Here is a 15,453-nt window from a genome sequence, read left to right as displayed (position 1 = left end):
AAGTATTGTGGTATTAGAAGGTTGAAAGAAGATTTTGTGGGTGATGGTAAGTTGCTGCAGTCATATTTGATTTTGTAATTCTAGCCAGCCAAGTTGTTTAAGATTTGAGCAATGATGAGTTCGAAAAGAGGCTCCTGTGGCAAATCTTGTAATATTATTATATGATATTGCTAGTTTATTGAAATTAGATTTTGATAAGTTTGTAAAAATAGGTGAGGCATAAAGAAGGGTAGAGAGTAGGTGCATTTGTGCTATAGTCCTTCTGGCTGAGGTAGTAAGGAAGGGTTTGAGTCTGTAGAGAGATCCAAGTTTTCTATTGACTGACTTGATGGTTAAGTTAATATGGGCATCGAAGTTGAGATTATGGTCTATTGTGACACCTAAAAGTTTGGTAGTAGAGTCAGGGGATATTATTGTGCCATTGTTAGAAATTATATCGAAGGTAAAGGTCGGAGATTTCTGTGATGGTGTAAAAAGTAATAATTTAGTCTTTTTGGGATTCAGTAAGAGGCAATGCTGAAAGAACCAGTATTCCACTGCTGTGAAGACTTGTTGTGTAGTGGTCTGAAGCTTAATTGGGGAGGATGTTGAACATATCAGCATTGAGTCATCGGCATATTGTATACATATGGATTGAGGAAGGGACATATTTAGATTGTTAATAAAAATAGAAAAGAGGAGAGGTCCTAGTATTGAGCCTTGTGGCACTCCTATTGTGATGGGAAGAAGAGATGAAATGTGATTATCCCAAAGAACTGCTTGTTGTCTATTTTCTAAGTAGGAATTAAACCACTGGATAGCTTGAGTGTCCAAGGCAAATGATTTGAGGATGTTTAGTAAGAGGGAATGGTTGACCATATCAAAGGCCTTAGAGAGGTCTAAGAATAGTGCTGAGGACAGCAGGTTGTTGTTCCGATTTTTATTAATATGGTCTGTGAATGACAAGAGTGCTGTAGTAGTGCTGTGATAGGGTCTGAAACCGTGTTGGCAGTCTGTTAGAAGATTGTTTTGGAGAAGATGGTCAAGTAGTTGACTATGTATACATCTTTCCAAGATTTTAGCTAATGGAGAAAGTAAGGCTATGGGACGGAAGTTGGAGAGCTCGAAAGAGTTACCGCCCTTATGTAGAGGAATGATATGAGAAACTTTCCAGAGGGTTGGAATAAAGCCTTCAGTTACGGTTCGATTAATTAATATGGAGACAGGAAGGGCAATTACTTTGGCTGCAATTTGTAGGTGTTCAGCTGGGAGAAGGTCAGCTGAGGGGGTACATGGTTTGAGTTTTGTAAGAAGAGTAAAGATAAGATCTGTTGAAACTGGTTGCAGTTTGAAAGAGGGGGGATTTTTGTTGAGAGAATAAGGTGCTTGCATGGACTGTGGAGATAAAGTTGAAGCAAGAGATGTGACAGTGTCTGAGAAAAATTTGTTGAAAGTATCAGCAATTTGGTTAGGTATGTTCTGAGTGAGGTTAGAAGGAGTGGGTGTTTTAGAGTTACCTGGATGTAGTAGTTTATTGATACTTGACCAGACTTTCTGGGGGTTTTGGTGAAGGGTATGTTGGAAATTCCAATAATAATTTTTTTATCAAGGAATATAAGTTTCTTTGTTGCATTCCTCAGTTGTTTAAAGGTTTGATGGTCTGATGGGTTTTTAGTACTACGCCATTTGGCCCAGGTTCTATTTCTATGTAACATTTTTTGTTTGGTTTCTCTTGTTAGCCAAGGAGCAGGCTTTGCTTATCTTGCCTATTTTCTGCATTTTTAATTGTACACTTTCCTACTGGCACTAATTCTTTTCTCTACTCTATCACTTTACAGTATTGTCTCCAGTTTATAAAGCAATATTCCACACAGTTATTGCTATTCTCCTTACAAATTTGTTTCCAAAACCCTAATCTCTTTGTATCCTTCAGTACTTACACAGTGGATATAAAAAGTGTACACACCCCTTTTAAAATGCCAGGTTTTTGTGTTATAAAAAAACGAGACCACAACAAATCATTTCAAAACTTTTCCCACCTTAAATGCGACCTATAACCTCTACAAATGAAAAACAAACAAATCTGTTAGGGGAAAATATAAAAAATAAAAAACGTACAATACGCTGGTTGCATAAGTGTGTACACCCTTAACCTAATACTTTATTGTATGTGCACAACCTTAAACTAATACTTTGTTGAAGAACTTTTTGATTTAATTACAACATTCAGTCGTCTTGGGTACACACCTGCATCAATTAGAGAGACTCTGATTAACCCCAAATAAACTTCAGCTGTCCTAGTAGGATTTTCCTGACATTTACTCAGTTGCCTGCTACAGCAAAAGCCATGGTTCACAGAGAGCTTACAAAGCATCTAAAGGATTTCATTGTTGTAAGGTATCAGTCAGAAGAAGGGTACAAAAAATGTCCACACTATTGGATATACCATGGAACACAGTGAAGACGGTCATCAAAAAGGGGAGAAAATATGGGACAACAGTGACATTGCAAAGAACTGGACATCCCTCCAAAATTGATGAAAAGCAAGACAAAATCTGGTCAGGGAGGCTGCCAAGAGACCTACAGCAACACTGAAGGAGCTGCAGGAATTTCTGGCAAGTACTGGTTGTGTACTACATGTGGCAACAATTTCCTGTATTCTCCATATGTCTAGACTATGGGGTATGGTTGCAAGACAGAAGCCTTTTCTTACACATTAAAACATCCAGGTCCGGCTAAAATTTGCAAAACAATACATCAAGTCTCCCAAAAGCATGCGGGAAAATATGTTATGGTCTGATGAGACCAAGGTTGAACTTTTCTACCACAATTCCAAAAGGTACGTTTGCTGCAAAAACAACACTTCGGATCACAAAAAGAACACCATCATAGGAGGTTACTAGGCTATTGGCCCTGAGGCCCTTATAAGCCTGGCCAAGAGTTTAGCCCATGTGTAGACAAATCAGCACCCAATGCCCCTTGTCAAGCAGGAACATGGGTGGAATCCTGTCAAGCAGGAACATGGGTGGAATCCAAGGGGTATATTTTCTGTTTCCCATCCAGTTATCCAGGTTGCACTTAAAAAGGGGTAAAGAGGTACTCTGCTTGATGTGGACAGGGAGTCTATTCCATAGATGGGGGAGTCTCTGGGACACAAATCTGTCCCGCCAACAAATCCTGTTGATGTCACAGACAAGGTCGAGGCCGCACGTGGGGGTTACTTGAGTGGAACTTTACTTGCAGATATGCAACAGTCCCATCAAGGTGGGGTCCGTGAATGCCTTGTATGCCAGACAGAGGTCACCTCTGAGGAGTCTGTATGAAACTGAGTAGGGGGATAGGGCTTTTAGCCCACCTGTGTATGGTAGTTGTTTGAGGCCCTGGATTCTCCTGGTGAGGAACCTCTGTGGTCTCTCCAGCTGCTGCATGGGCTTTGCAAGGTACATGCCGATAGGGGCGTTGTACTCGATAATGGGCCTTATAAGGGAAGAATACAGGGATGTTATGACCTCCTTGTCCCTGGATGAGATACCCTTACTTATGAGGTGAGCCATGTAGAAGGCTTTCCGTACAACTGAAGCAAAATGGTGGTCAAAAGTCAGGTCCCTATTAACCTGGGTGCCCATGTCCTTCATGACTGATTGAGTGCTTAGGACGTTGCTATTAATGTGATAATTTGTGGGGACATCACTCTCCCCAAAGAGGACGATGATGATGATGATGCATTTTTTGGTATTCAGCTTGAGGCCATGTTTCTGGCAGCAGTCATTTGTCTGAGTGAGACCCACTTGGAGAATGTCCACATCACTAGGGGAAGTGATGACAGCACCCAGCTTGCAGTCATCTGCAAACTTGGTTAGCCATAGCCCAATGGTTTTGGCCTGCACCTCAAAAAAGTATATCCCAAATAACAGAGGCCCCAAGACCGAACCTTGGGGGACGCTGCTTGTTGCAGGTCTACTGCTTGAGGTGGCTTCCCCTATTTTGACTACGTGGGTTCTATCAGTGGGCCAGTTTGCTACCCATCTGGTAACATACGGCTTGATGCCCAGTTGAGAGAGTTTATCTATTATCCCATACCGACCGTGAATCATAGTGGTGGTAGTATCATGCTTTGGGGTTGCTTTTCTTCAACTGGAACTGGGGCTTTAGTCAAGGTGGAGGGAATTATGAACAGTTCCGAATACCAGTCACTTTTGTCCCAAAACCTTCAGGTGTCTGCTAGAAAGCTGAAGATGAAGAGGAATTTCACCTTTCAACACGACAATGACCCCAAGCATACATCCAAATCAACAAAAGAATGGCTTCACCAGAAGAAAATTTAAGTTTTGGAATGGCCCAGACAGCCCACACCTAAATCCAATAGAAAATCTGTGGGGTGACCCGAAGAGGGCTGTGCACAAGAGATGCCCTCACAATCTGACAGATTTCGAGCACTTTTGCAAGGAAGAGTGGGCAAATACTGTCAAATCAAGATGTGCCATGCTGATATACTCCTATCCCAAGAAGGCTGAACATTGTAATTAAATCAAAAGGTGCTTCAACAAAGTAATAGTTTAAGGGTGTGCACACTTATGCAACCAACTTATTGTACATTTTTTATTTTTTATATTTTTCCCCTAACAGATTTGTTTGTTTTTCAATTGAATTACACAGATTATAGTTCACATTAAAGGTGGGAAGAGTTTTGAAATTATTTATTGTGGTCTTTTTTTATATCACAAAAACCTGGCATTTTAACTGGGGTGTGTAAACTTTTTATATCCACTGTATAAATATATAAATAAAAGTAATGTAAAGCATTCGGAAAACTTACCTCATAAAAACACTGCTTACTACATCTATACTGAAAAAGACAAACTGGAACTTGACCTAAGGTAACCCAATGCCACTACAAGACTCCCATTCAGAAAAGCAATTTTTATTATAACAGTTTACATAAACATTAATCATAGCCCAAAATAGCACAACTGAAATGAAACAAATATGAAAGTGCATTAAAAATACTTAATGAAACACATGGGGGAATGGGGTGTAATAAATTAAACAGCTACTAATGTGGGTTATGAGGACTTGGTCTGTGATGAATGGCTGTGACACTTGTGAGACAAGGAGAAGTGTAAAAAGGAAAAAAAAAATTATTGTTTATACAATATTTTTTAGAAACAGAATCCATATTGATTCAAGACGGATCCTGACAGCTTAGGTCTGTCTTGAATTTTCTTTCATTGTTTTTGCATTTTCTGAGTGCCAATGTGGAAGACTGAAACGTGTGCCTAATAAAGAACAGCACAGATAAGGGGGTGTCAGATTTTTAGTAAGCAAAAACAATACAGATGTTAAGTCTTAATTTGTTAGTGGCTATAGTTTATTAGATAACAAAATGCTAGTTCATAAGCTTTTACAAAACAAACGGACTACAGTTTCTTTCTTTTGAGAGACAAGACCTTGACAGCTTAATCTCCCATGTGTGGGTGTTTTTTTACAATAAAGGAGATCATTCTACTCTGCTGAACTGTGCTGCATGAAGTTATTTTGAACTATAACAGTTGATGCCATGAAGTCTCAGATTCCGAGCAGTGTGAGGTGCTGCTACAGAAATCTTCTTTTGGGCCTACATTTGACAGATTTTCTGTCAGGAGTATTTCTGGTGTGTGTCAACAGAGTATGAAATCTCTTTCGATAAGTTTTCTTACATGATTTTTCAGTTAATTAGTGTTTGAGATCGGGTTCTTGTGCAAGAATGGGGTACACTATACATTTCTATCACAGTGGGTTTTCAGCACACATTGTGTGAGAGTGGGTTTTAATATGTATGGATGAGAGTGGGTTTTTATTATATACTTGCATGAGAGTGGATTTCATCATATTGTATGAGAGTGAGTTTTACCATATATGAGTGGGTAATTTTTCCCTTGTATTAAGATTATAACAGATGCTAGTGTAGGGGTATTGAAAGAGCTGGAGCTTGGAACTCCAGATAGACATATGTTTAATAAATATGGATGAGACATTTGTACTTACTTGGTAAAATGGTCTGGGCTCACTAAAAATGATAGTGAACTGCAGTTCCCTGAGGATGGAACTTTTGATAAGGATATTTTAGAGAATCTTAAAAAGAAACTATAAGGAAACAATGCGCTTGCGTCTTTTAGGGCAGCTTTTAATGACTAGCAAGAAGAATCTAAGAACAAGGAAAACTAATCCGTAGTTAGAAGTTTATATATATTTCCAGTAAAGACACAGCTGCAGGCAGCTAACAGAACAGTCAATAAATACATTACAGAGATGTGCACGGAATAATTTGCAAGGTACATGGGGACTTTACCCTTTAAAACAATTAGAAAAATTAAAGATAACTTAACCTGATTGTTCTGACACTGTATGGCTCCAGTCTCCCTTGGCTCTCTTCCTGCCTTACGACCATTCTGCATCTTATAAAGCAGCTAGCCCTCCCTCACCATTAGAGCAAGTAGCAGGACAGCAGCTCGAAGACAGCCCTACTGATTCCCCTGATACTGCAAAAGTCACTTCTTAGTAATTAAGCCCATCCTAAAGGTTCTGTTTATAACATTAGATTACAGCAACAGCAACACACTTTTTCAAATTCTGATCAAATATTAGTAAGAACAACAAATAAAATAGACAGTCCTATCCAAAACACAAGCATGTCTCTGGGACAAAACATACAGGCAAATTAAAACAATTTAATAATAAAAGTGCCTCCACTAGGAAAGTAACCATGTTAAGTACATTTACAAAGTTAATTACACAATTTTCAATAATTATTGATGGAGAATACAGGTGCAAACCACCTCCCAAATAAACATCTGAGAATCCATTGACTTCTGATTCATCCTCTGATGATGACACACCAGCTACCCCACACCATCCAACACCTCTAGCAATTCAGCCTTTGAGGAAATTACCTAACCTTGCATCAGCCCAGGGCAGTGAGGACGAAAATAATATGAGTAGTCCATCGATGACTACAGTAGATTTTCAAACTATTTGTAGATTCTTTCTCCCATTCGAACACAGTCAGCCAAATATTAAAAAGTTTGCAAGGACATCTACAATTACAAAACTCTAAAACTGAAGAATTGCAGGCAGTTGTAAAATCTTTAACTCCTCCAGATATTTTTAGAAAAAATATGTGAAAAGTCAGCTATAGGTGACAATATTCCAAAACACACAGATAAGGGATTTCTAACTGCAGAAGATAATTTACTAAAAGGCAATAGCTACAGCATGCTCTCTGACACCTAACTTAGCACAAATTCTGCCAATATGAAGAAGAAAAATTAATCTACTGAAGTGCACTGACAACGCATGATAGATGCATGTAAGGCTTTTCCAGGACATCCAGAACCTACTGAAGGAGCAGTAACCAGTGGGCTGTCATTAACATTTGTAGAAAGCTTATTACGATCTATACAAGATCAGACAGAAAAAGTTTCTCTAAAACAGCCAAGTTTAGGTAATCATGAAATTGTTAATAAAGCACAATAAAAAGCAGACAACACAGTCAGACAGGAAAAAGAACAATACAAGATATTAGTGGATGCTCAACTACAACAATTTAATACTGATTCACAGGGAAGGGGGCGGAGCAGGAAAAATAGAGAAGGTAGATTTAGACTCTTTCAAAAACAAGCCCCAGACAATACCAGCAAAACTTTTATCCCTCCCCTCCACTTCACCTCAGACCCAGCAATGTAGGGATTAGCCCTTGTTTTAATGGTGGCCAGAATGGACACTGGCATAATGAGTATCACTTTTCTTAACCAGCAAATCCATCTTTACAGACTGCCAGTCAGCCCAAGGTCAAAGCCCTACAGAAGGCAGAGAGAAAAAAACAGCCTCCAAGTTGGAGCACTGCTTGGCAGCCACCCATGAGACAGCAAGACCAACAGGACAGCCACGGACAGGAGAAACAGCTATTTCCTTTGGTACCAGTAGCCCAGATAAGCCCCTTTGTTAACATTACAGTGTGCAAATCTACTCTTCCTTTTCTTATCGACACTGGAGCAACTTGATCTACAATAATGTCATTGAATGTAAAAAGCATCTTACTCGCCATGAAATCTGTTTAGGTTGTGACAGCCATTGGCTTCCTTTGGATTATTCAGGGACAAAATCTGTTCCAGTTCAAATAGGTCCATTACAAGAGTAGCATGCTTTTACTGTGGCAAATTCGGCCTCTCTGAATCTTTGAGGTAGAGATTTGTTATGCAAATTTAAGCTTTACTGTGTTTTGCACTCTGCATGGAATTTTTCTAGATAACTTGAATGAGCTTTCCCCTGTCTGTATTCCTCTGATATTTGTGCAGATGAAGAAACACTATTCACATTACTTTGACTGGAACAGATCTCCAGTATAACCGATTTGGAAGGGCTTGAAGTCATTCCACCACAACTATGGACTACCCTTGGCAAACAGGTAGGACTCAAAGGATACAGAACCAGTTAGTTATTTTAAAGCCTTAAGAGTTTCTACCAATGGTAGTCTAGTACCTTTTATCAACAGAGGCAAAGAAAGGAATTGAGCCCGTCATTTTTGCGTTACTCCAGCAAGGAGTAATAGACCCTGTTAGAAGCCCATGTAATATGCCTATTCTGCCTGTTAAAAAAAAACAAGCAAGGACATCTATAGATTTGTACAAGATTTTAAAAGCAGTTAAAGCAGTAGTATGGCCAACTTTTTCTGTAGTACCTAACCCAGCTACTGTACTAAACTCTATCCCTCCAACAGCTACAACCTTTTCAGTGACTGGTACTGCCTCTTTTTTCTTTTCTGTCTCCATTCATCCAGACAGTAAGTATTTGTTTATCTTTACTTACAGAGGACAATATACATGGACAAGGTTACCTTAAGGATATGTAGAAATATTTACACATTTCACTAAAGAAATGAAGAAAGAACTAGATAAAATTCAATTTCCCTGAGTCTAGCATAACACAGTATGTGGATGATTTGCTTTTAACTTCAGATTCTTACTCTAGCTGCAGAAAATATACTATTTTTCTTTTGACCAAGTTAGCATGTTAGTGATTCAAGGTTAGTAAGGAAGAAATTGCAGTTGTGGAAAAAAAACATGTTCAGTATTTAGGACATTTTATTTCAGAAGGTTCCCAGCAAATTTTACTCTCACTTATTACAGCTATTCAAGCTGCACAACACATATGTTAAAACAGTTGCAAGCTTTGCTATGACTCACAGGTTATTGCTGACAATGGATTTCAAATTATGCTGAAGTAGTAAAGACTCTGTTAGCATTATTAAAGAAAGACACTCCTGACACCTTACCCTGGCAGAAGTATCAAGAACAAGCTTTTGTCAAGTTAAAACTTTGCTTTCAAACCTTCCTACCCTTGGGTTACCTGATTATTCAAAGAAATTATTTCTATTGTATTATGAAAGGAATAAAGTAGTGTTAAGATTATTGGCACAGCATAAAAATTATGTTTTTTAGACCACTTGTTTATTTTAGTACTAAACTTGATCCTGTACCTTCAGCCTTCTCCCACTACCTTAGGACAGTGCTCACAATGGCATGCACAGTACAAATGTTGGCTGCCCTAACTCTCTGGCACAAGACTTACGTGGCAGTTTCACATTCTACAGAAGAATTGTTACCAAGAACTAAAACTTAGTATCTGTCTGCTCAAGGCTATCTAACTATGAACTGCTCTTGCTTAACAATCTTTCTTTGCAAGTCATTTAATGTCCACCTCTTAACCTCGCTTATTTAATTCCTACAGCAGATGAAGGCGAACCCCATGATCGTACATTTGTAGTTAACCATGTGCTTCCTCCTAGATCAGATTTAAAACATGCCCTATTAATGAATTCTGAGTTGCTTTTATTTGTCAATGGATCCTGTGTTTGAAGAGAAAATGGCTCGTTAGCAGAAGCATTTCCATTATGCACAACAACCCAAGTACTACTGACAGGACAATTAAATAGAAAATGTGTCTTCTCAAATAGCTAAACTTGTAGGCATTACCGAAGCATGCAAGTTAGCAAAAGACAGAGCAGTAACAATTTTTTACAGATTCATGTTATGCTTATGGGGTGGTTCATTATACTGGGACACTTTGAAGAGAAAAAGGGTATAGGACATCACCAGAACTCTTATTAAACATTATATCTTTGTTAATTAACTGTTAAATGCACTTCTGCTACATTCCAAAATAGCCATGGTAAAGTGTCTGTTACATTTCAAAAGGAAAAGCTTTTACTGATATGGCGGCCAGACAAGCAGCACTGTATTATCCTGTTCAGGCTTTATTTTTGCAGCTTCTACAAGAAACTAATACGCCTGTTTATTTATAAGTGTTGTCTTTTCAAAACCAAGATGATGATTCTGAAAAGGTAATATGAATACCTGATGGCTGTAGCTACTCCTGGACTCAACATGGCACCATCTGTACGGGAGCTAGTAACCCCAAGTTCATTTTTAGTTCAACTGGTTTGGGCTTATTATTTTCCTCTATTATTTGAGGAAAAAGAAGCATTAAGAAGACACATTTTGACTGACTGGTAAGCCCCTTACATTTGTGAAGCCATTCAGCATTTTGTAAATACATGTACAATATATGTAGATTATAATGTGTGAAAAAAGTGATTTTACTAAATTACCGCAACATCAAAAATTCATGTATGAGATGGATTGATGTTTAACCCTGTGCTAGAAATGATGCAACTACAGTAGCCAAGAAATTGTTGCAGGAAATCATATCAGACACACACATACTTCCCCTCTACATTTCACTGTACACACACACACACACACAGATCCATTGGATTGTTGCTGCTCAAGCATGTGGCACTTACCTTCAGGCGATCCAGATTGTGCCCGTATTCATCCAGAATAGTTGTACCATTGTGCATCACACCGTTTCCAGTCATCATCCAGGTACCTAAGAAATTAACATTTATCAGAAGGTCTGGATGCAGGAGGAAGTATAAAGATTCAAGAATACCCCAGATTCACCAAAGAAGCTATAGCAAAACAGCATGTACACTCACATTCTCTAAAAGAATGCACAAGCAAAGCAAATTCTGAAACTTGCGTAAAACAAAATGTATCATCTTCAATTAAGTTTTAAGCTAAAATATATGGCTAAGCTAACCTGGTGCAATTACCAATTTTTTTCTCAATGTGAAATTATTAGCAGAGCCTAACATGGCATGCAATAAATGAACAACACAAGTTTTCACAGTTCATCCCATATGGCAGATTAATAATACATGGCAGGCAAAAATCACACAAGACAGGAGAATCTCATGAAGTGCAGCTGCACCATTTCAAAATCAGTAACAATGAATGCCATTCACTTTCGGTATATATTTACAGTCTAGTAGTTCTTTTCTGCAACCTATTTCATAAATTAAATGCCAAATGCCAAAAATTCCTACTTGCAAATCAGCAATGTGCAAAACTCACACCTACATAGACTCATAGACTCAATGCTAACTAACTAAAATCATTAAGTCCTCAGACTGTTGTCATTGTTTTTCAATGGCAAGATGCAGACTGTACCTACTAACAAAAAAAAAAAACAATGTTACTTGATTGCACAAAAAAAGTAAAAATAAATGAAATGAAACAGTCCTCACTTCAACAATATGTTTTCTAGCAGAAATGAACTCTAGGAGGTTACAAGAAGATGTCTTCCATGTTTGTTGTGAGAGAAATTGGTGCAATTATGTAACCATTTGGGAAGCTACACTTAACAGGCTTTCTCATCTTTAGCCTTGACTTAGAAAAGGAAAAACACATAATCTTTGTAGACAGATTTGTTTCTGTCCATATAAGCTCTGAATTGGCTGTGGACAATCATACAACGAAAGAGGAATACATCATAAAATATTCAGGGAAAAAATAGAGATATCTGATTATGCAGTGACTGTTTCACGTATCAAGCATTCTTTGTGGAAAATTAGGTAAGGAGTCTAGAAACAAAATTTTCAACTTAACTCATTACATCTGAGTGATGTCTACAGGTGCATCTGCAGTTAACTCCGACTGATGCCTCTAGGCGTCAAATACTGTTTATTCATATTTGCATCAATAATTACAAAACCATGCTATGTACAAGGTTTTAAAAATTTTCATCTTAAAGCTAACACAATGGCAAACTCAACTGCATTAATACTTAATCTCAGCCTAGTGCAGTTAAATAGATATTAACTGTTATTTTTATGATATTAATTTATATGGATATCACTTTCACATTTTTGTAAATATCTCAACAACTAAGTATCACAGACAGAACTCCTTAGCCTCATATGAAAGTTCCCAGCTAGATGAATAAAATGTTGCTGACAGTATGTGTGTAACCTGACTGGTTGCTGAGATATTGTAAGTTGTTCACAAAATATTATAAATGTAATTGTTACTGTGTTTACTGTGACTTATAAAATTCTGTTTACAATCTAGAACTTAAATAGTACTACCACTATAAAAATAGTTTGTGCTGAAGAGTTTACCATTTATACTTCTTTCATAGCCAGTTCCAGAGATATGAACATGTGTTTGAAATGTGAGGACATAATTTGATTCTGTCAAAAGGCTTAGGCTCCGCCCACTGGAAGTTACAGAGCAAACATCCTGAGTGCCACTGGAGTGAGTGAGTTAATTTCCTCTAAGCAGATGTAATAGATTTTAGGAAGAAAGTTTCCAGGTCAGGAATACTATGACCACAGAGGTAGAGGCTTCAGAAGCATTACCCATCATAAGCATGAGTGTCCCTAAGAAGGCCACATCTCCGAGAGAGAGGGACAGGCTTGACAGAGAAAACACTAATTAAGAAGGTTTAGAAATATTAGCAAATAATCTGCTTTGTGTGTTTTCACTCCACTGTGAAATTATACATTTAGTCAAGCTCCTTGATGCTATACATATAAGTCATAAAATAATTTTGTTACAATCTAATGTCTTTGCCAGATGTCTTGGGAAGTGGCTGAAAAGGATTGTGTGCCAGCTTAATACCCAGTTAACAAACCAAAATAAACAAGACCTGGGAAATGGAGACAAGATCAGAATGAATGTTGGAGAAGGTTTCCAAACTGATTATAAAACAGGAGGAACAAAGTCCACAGTCAAAGATTTCATAAGCAATGACTACAGGAATTGATACTATAAAAATGGCCTATGTGTTTGTTGGTCACTCAGGCAGAAGAATGGGTACATTTGTACTGCTTAGTCTTTTGCATTGAAGGCCTTGCAGAGAATGCAGTATATTTAGCTATCAAGGGAACTGGAAGAACCAAGCTGTCAATTTGAAAGTGTGAAGGTCTGGATGAAACATGCCTAAATGCTGAAAAAGCAACATCTCTCAAAGAAGCAGACAGATGGGCTTCTGTATCAGAGTCACAGAAAATAAAGATGAAGTTACAAGAATGGCACAGTTCTGAAGAGTCTTGTTTTCTGAGTGAACCTTGACATCAGAGGAAATGGAGAAAAAATGTAGAGAGACGGTTTGGCCAGTTGTGTACTGTGGCATCCTTGGCCTGACACCACCAGGGCTCAGGGAAATGTTTAAACATTTAACATTTGCTAGTGACTTAAGAGGATCATACAATGGACAGCCCCAGAAGAAGGAGAAAGAGAAAACAAATTGACACTGAGGGATTTGACAATCATTCATGAGAAATTTCAAGACATCATCTGTCTGCCAGAGAACTGTCTTTGCTTGGGATGTGGGTCAATAGTAGAAAATGCTGAAAATTAAGGTTCTTTTGCCCCACACACACACACACAGCTTCTTGACAAAGATGTGGTCCTCCCTATTTTCTGATATATCACACAGTACCTATGTTGCCCACCTCAATCGATATGGTTGCCTGTGGTATGGAGGCCTAACCACCAGTGACAGCAGAACTGATCTTGTTTAAAAGACAGATGTGCAGGTGAAACTGCTGAGAAGATCAAACAGATAGCCCTCCCACCCTAGTGCAAATACACCAGTGGTGATAGTGGCCAGAAGCATCTGAAGATGAAACAGACTTACTGACTGGAGGTTGAAGGGGATCCAAACACTAATGGAGGTACAACTCATCATCATCATTGTGACAATGTGAGTTATTGCCAGCTATGCCAGGAGAAGTAGGACAGTGGATGTGTAACATATGCCAGCACAGTTAGCTGGAACTTAGTAAAGAATTATATGTTATTTGAATATCAAACTGATTTGTACAGATGCTTGTGTTGAAAAGGGATTTGTAGAGTTTTGTGTTAAAAATGTACCAACAGTGGTTTCTGACAGTATTGCAACTGAATGTTAACAGAGAATGCCGGAAGAGAAGAGGTTAATTCCAGCTAACTTTGGAAAATAGTAAGAAATTAAATTACAGGGTCTAGGCCATAAGGATGTTATCCCACAGTTTTGAATAAAGCCAGAGATGCAATGTCTGTAACAAGCATGGTTTATGTAGTATCTGTAGGAGGAGAAGTCATCTATAATTGTTTTATGACTTCCAGAAGCTGCACCAGATCTGAGCAATGGTCTTCTGTGTGTATTACTGACACGTAGATGCTAAATCTTGGCAATGTCTAGCAATAGCAGGTTGCATGGGAACCAGAAATCAGATAACCAGATGCATGTGATGTCATTCTGTATAGAAATAATGTTTAATATTAGGTGAGACAGAAGTCTCAGGACAGTCTATTTCTCGGAACAAGACAAAGAAGGATCCCTCCCCTGCTTCATCTTGCCTTGCACTATTAAATAAGTAGAAAGTACAGTTGTGTACACTTACCATAAATGTAGATGTTCGAGTGTATTCACTGTTGCAGTCATTACGTTTGGGTTATCTGCTTTGCAGTAGCCACTCAGTTGGCCTGATTAACAAAGTCTTGGGTCCTGTGTCAGTTGCTGTCCCTTCTTCCATGACGTCAGGTTGTCAGGGGTATAAAACATGCAGCCGACGCCATTACATCAGTTTTTCTTGCCCCAGATGTTAGCTGCCCCCCAAATGGGAAGCAATTAAATCTATAAATACAAGGATATACCTCCAACAGAAAAGCAAATACACCAAAAAGCTTTTAGAGCATAGTAAGTGAGAGTAGAGGTATAGCCAAAGGAAGAAAAGGGGGCTGGAGGGAGAGTAAACAGGACTGCAACAGTGAATACACTTGGAACATCTACATTTGTGGTAAGTGTACACAACTGTACTATGTTCTTCGTGTTTCACTGTTGCAGTCATTACATTTGGGTAGACTCTCAAAGCTAAGGTTGGGAGGAGGAATTTAAATAGAATTAGGACCAGCTATAAGGCCCTGTAAGAGTGCAGTGGCAAAACCAGCCCTGGATTTAGAGAAAATTGGCAAATGGTAATGCTTGGTAAAAGTATGCACAGAACTCCAGGTAGCAGCTTGTAAGATGTCCCTAGTAGGGACTCCCCTGAGAAAGGCTGTAGAGGTGGATGCAGCCCTGGTTGAATGGGGTCTGATGCCCTGTGGG

General features: G+C 38.5%; 1 protein-coding gene across 1 annotated transcript in view; it reads right to left on the bottom strand.

The window, feature by feature from the left end:
• The window catches only part of NEURL4 (neuralized E3 ubiquitin protein ligase 4), a 1,403,612-nt gene that overhangs the window by 1,095,112 nt on the left and 293,047 nt on the right, over window positions 1-15,453 (bottom strand). The window contains exon 10 of the mRNA XM_044076219.1: window positions 10,820-10,905. Within this exon, the coding sequence (XP_043932154.1) occupies window positions 10,820-10,905 (86 nt within the window). The remainder of the gene's footprint in view (window positions 1-10,819; window positions 10,906-15,453) is intronic.

This window comes from Protopterus annectens, chromosome 7.part0 (assembly GCF_019279795.1).
Source record: "Protopterus annectens isolate FY-2018-M chromosome 7.part0, PAN1.0, whole genome shotgun sequence".
Taxonomy (NCBI): domain Eukaryota; kingdom Metazoa; phylum Chordata; order Ceratodontiformes; family Protopteridae; genus Protopterus; species Protopterus annectens.
Note: the sequence above shows the minus strand (reverse complement) of the source record. Positions and strands in the feature narration are given on the sequence as shown.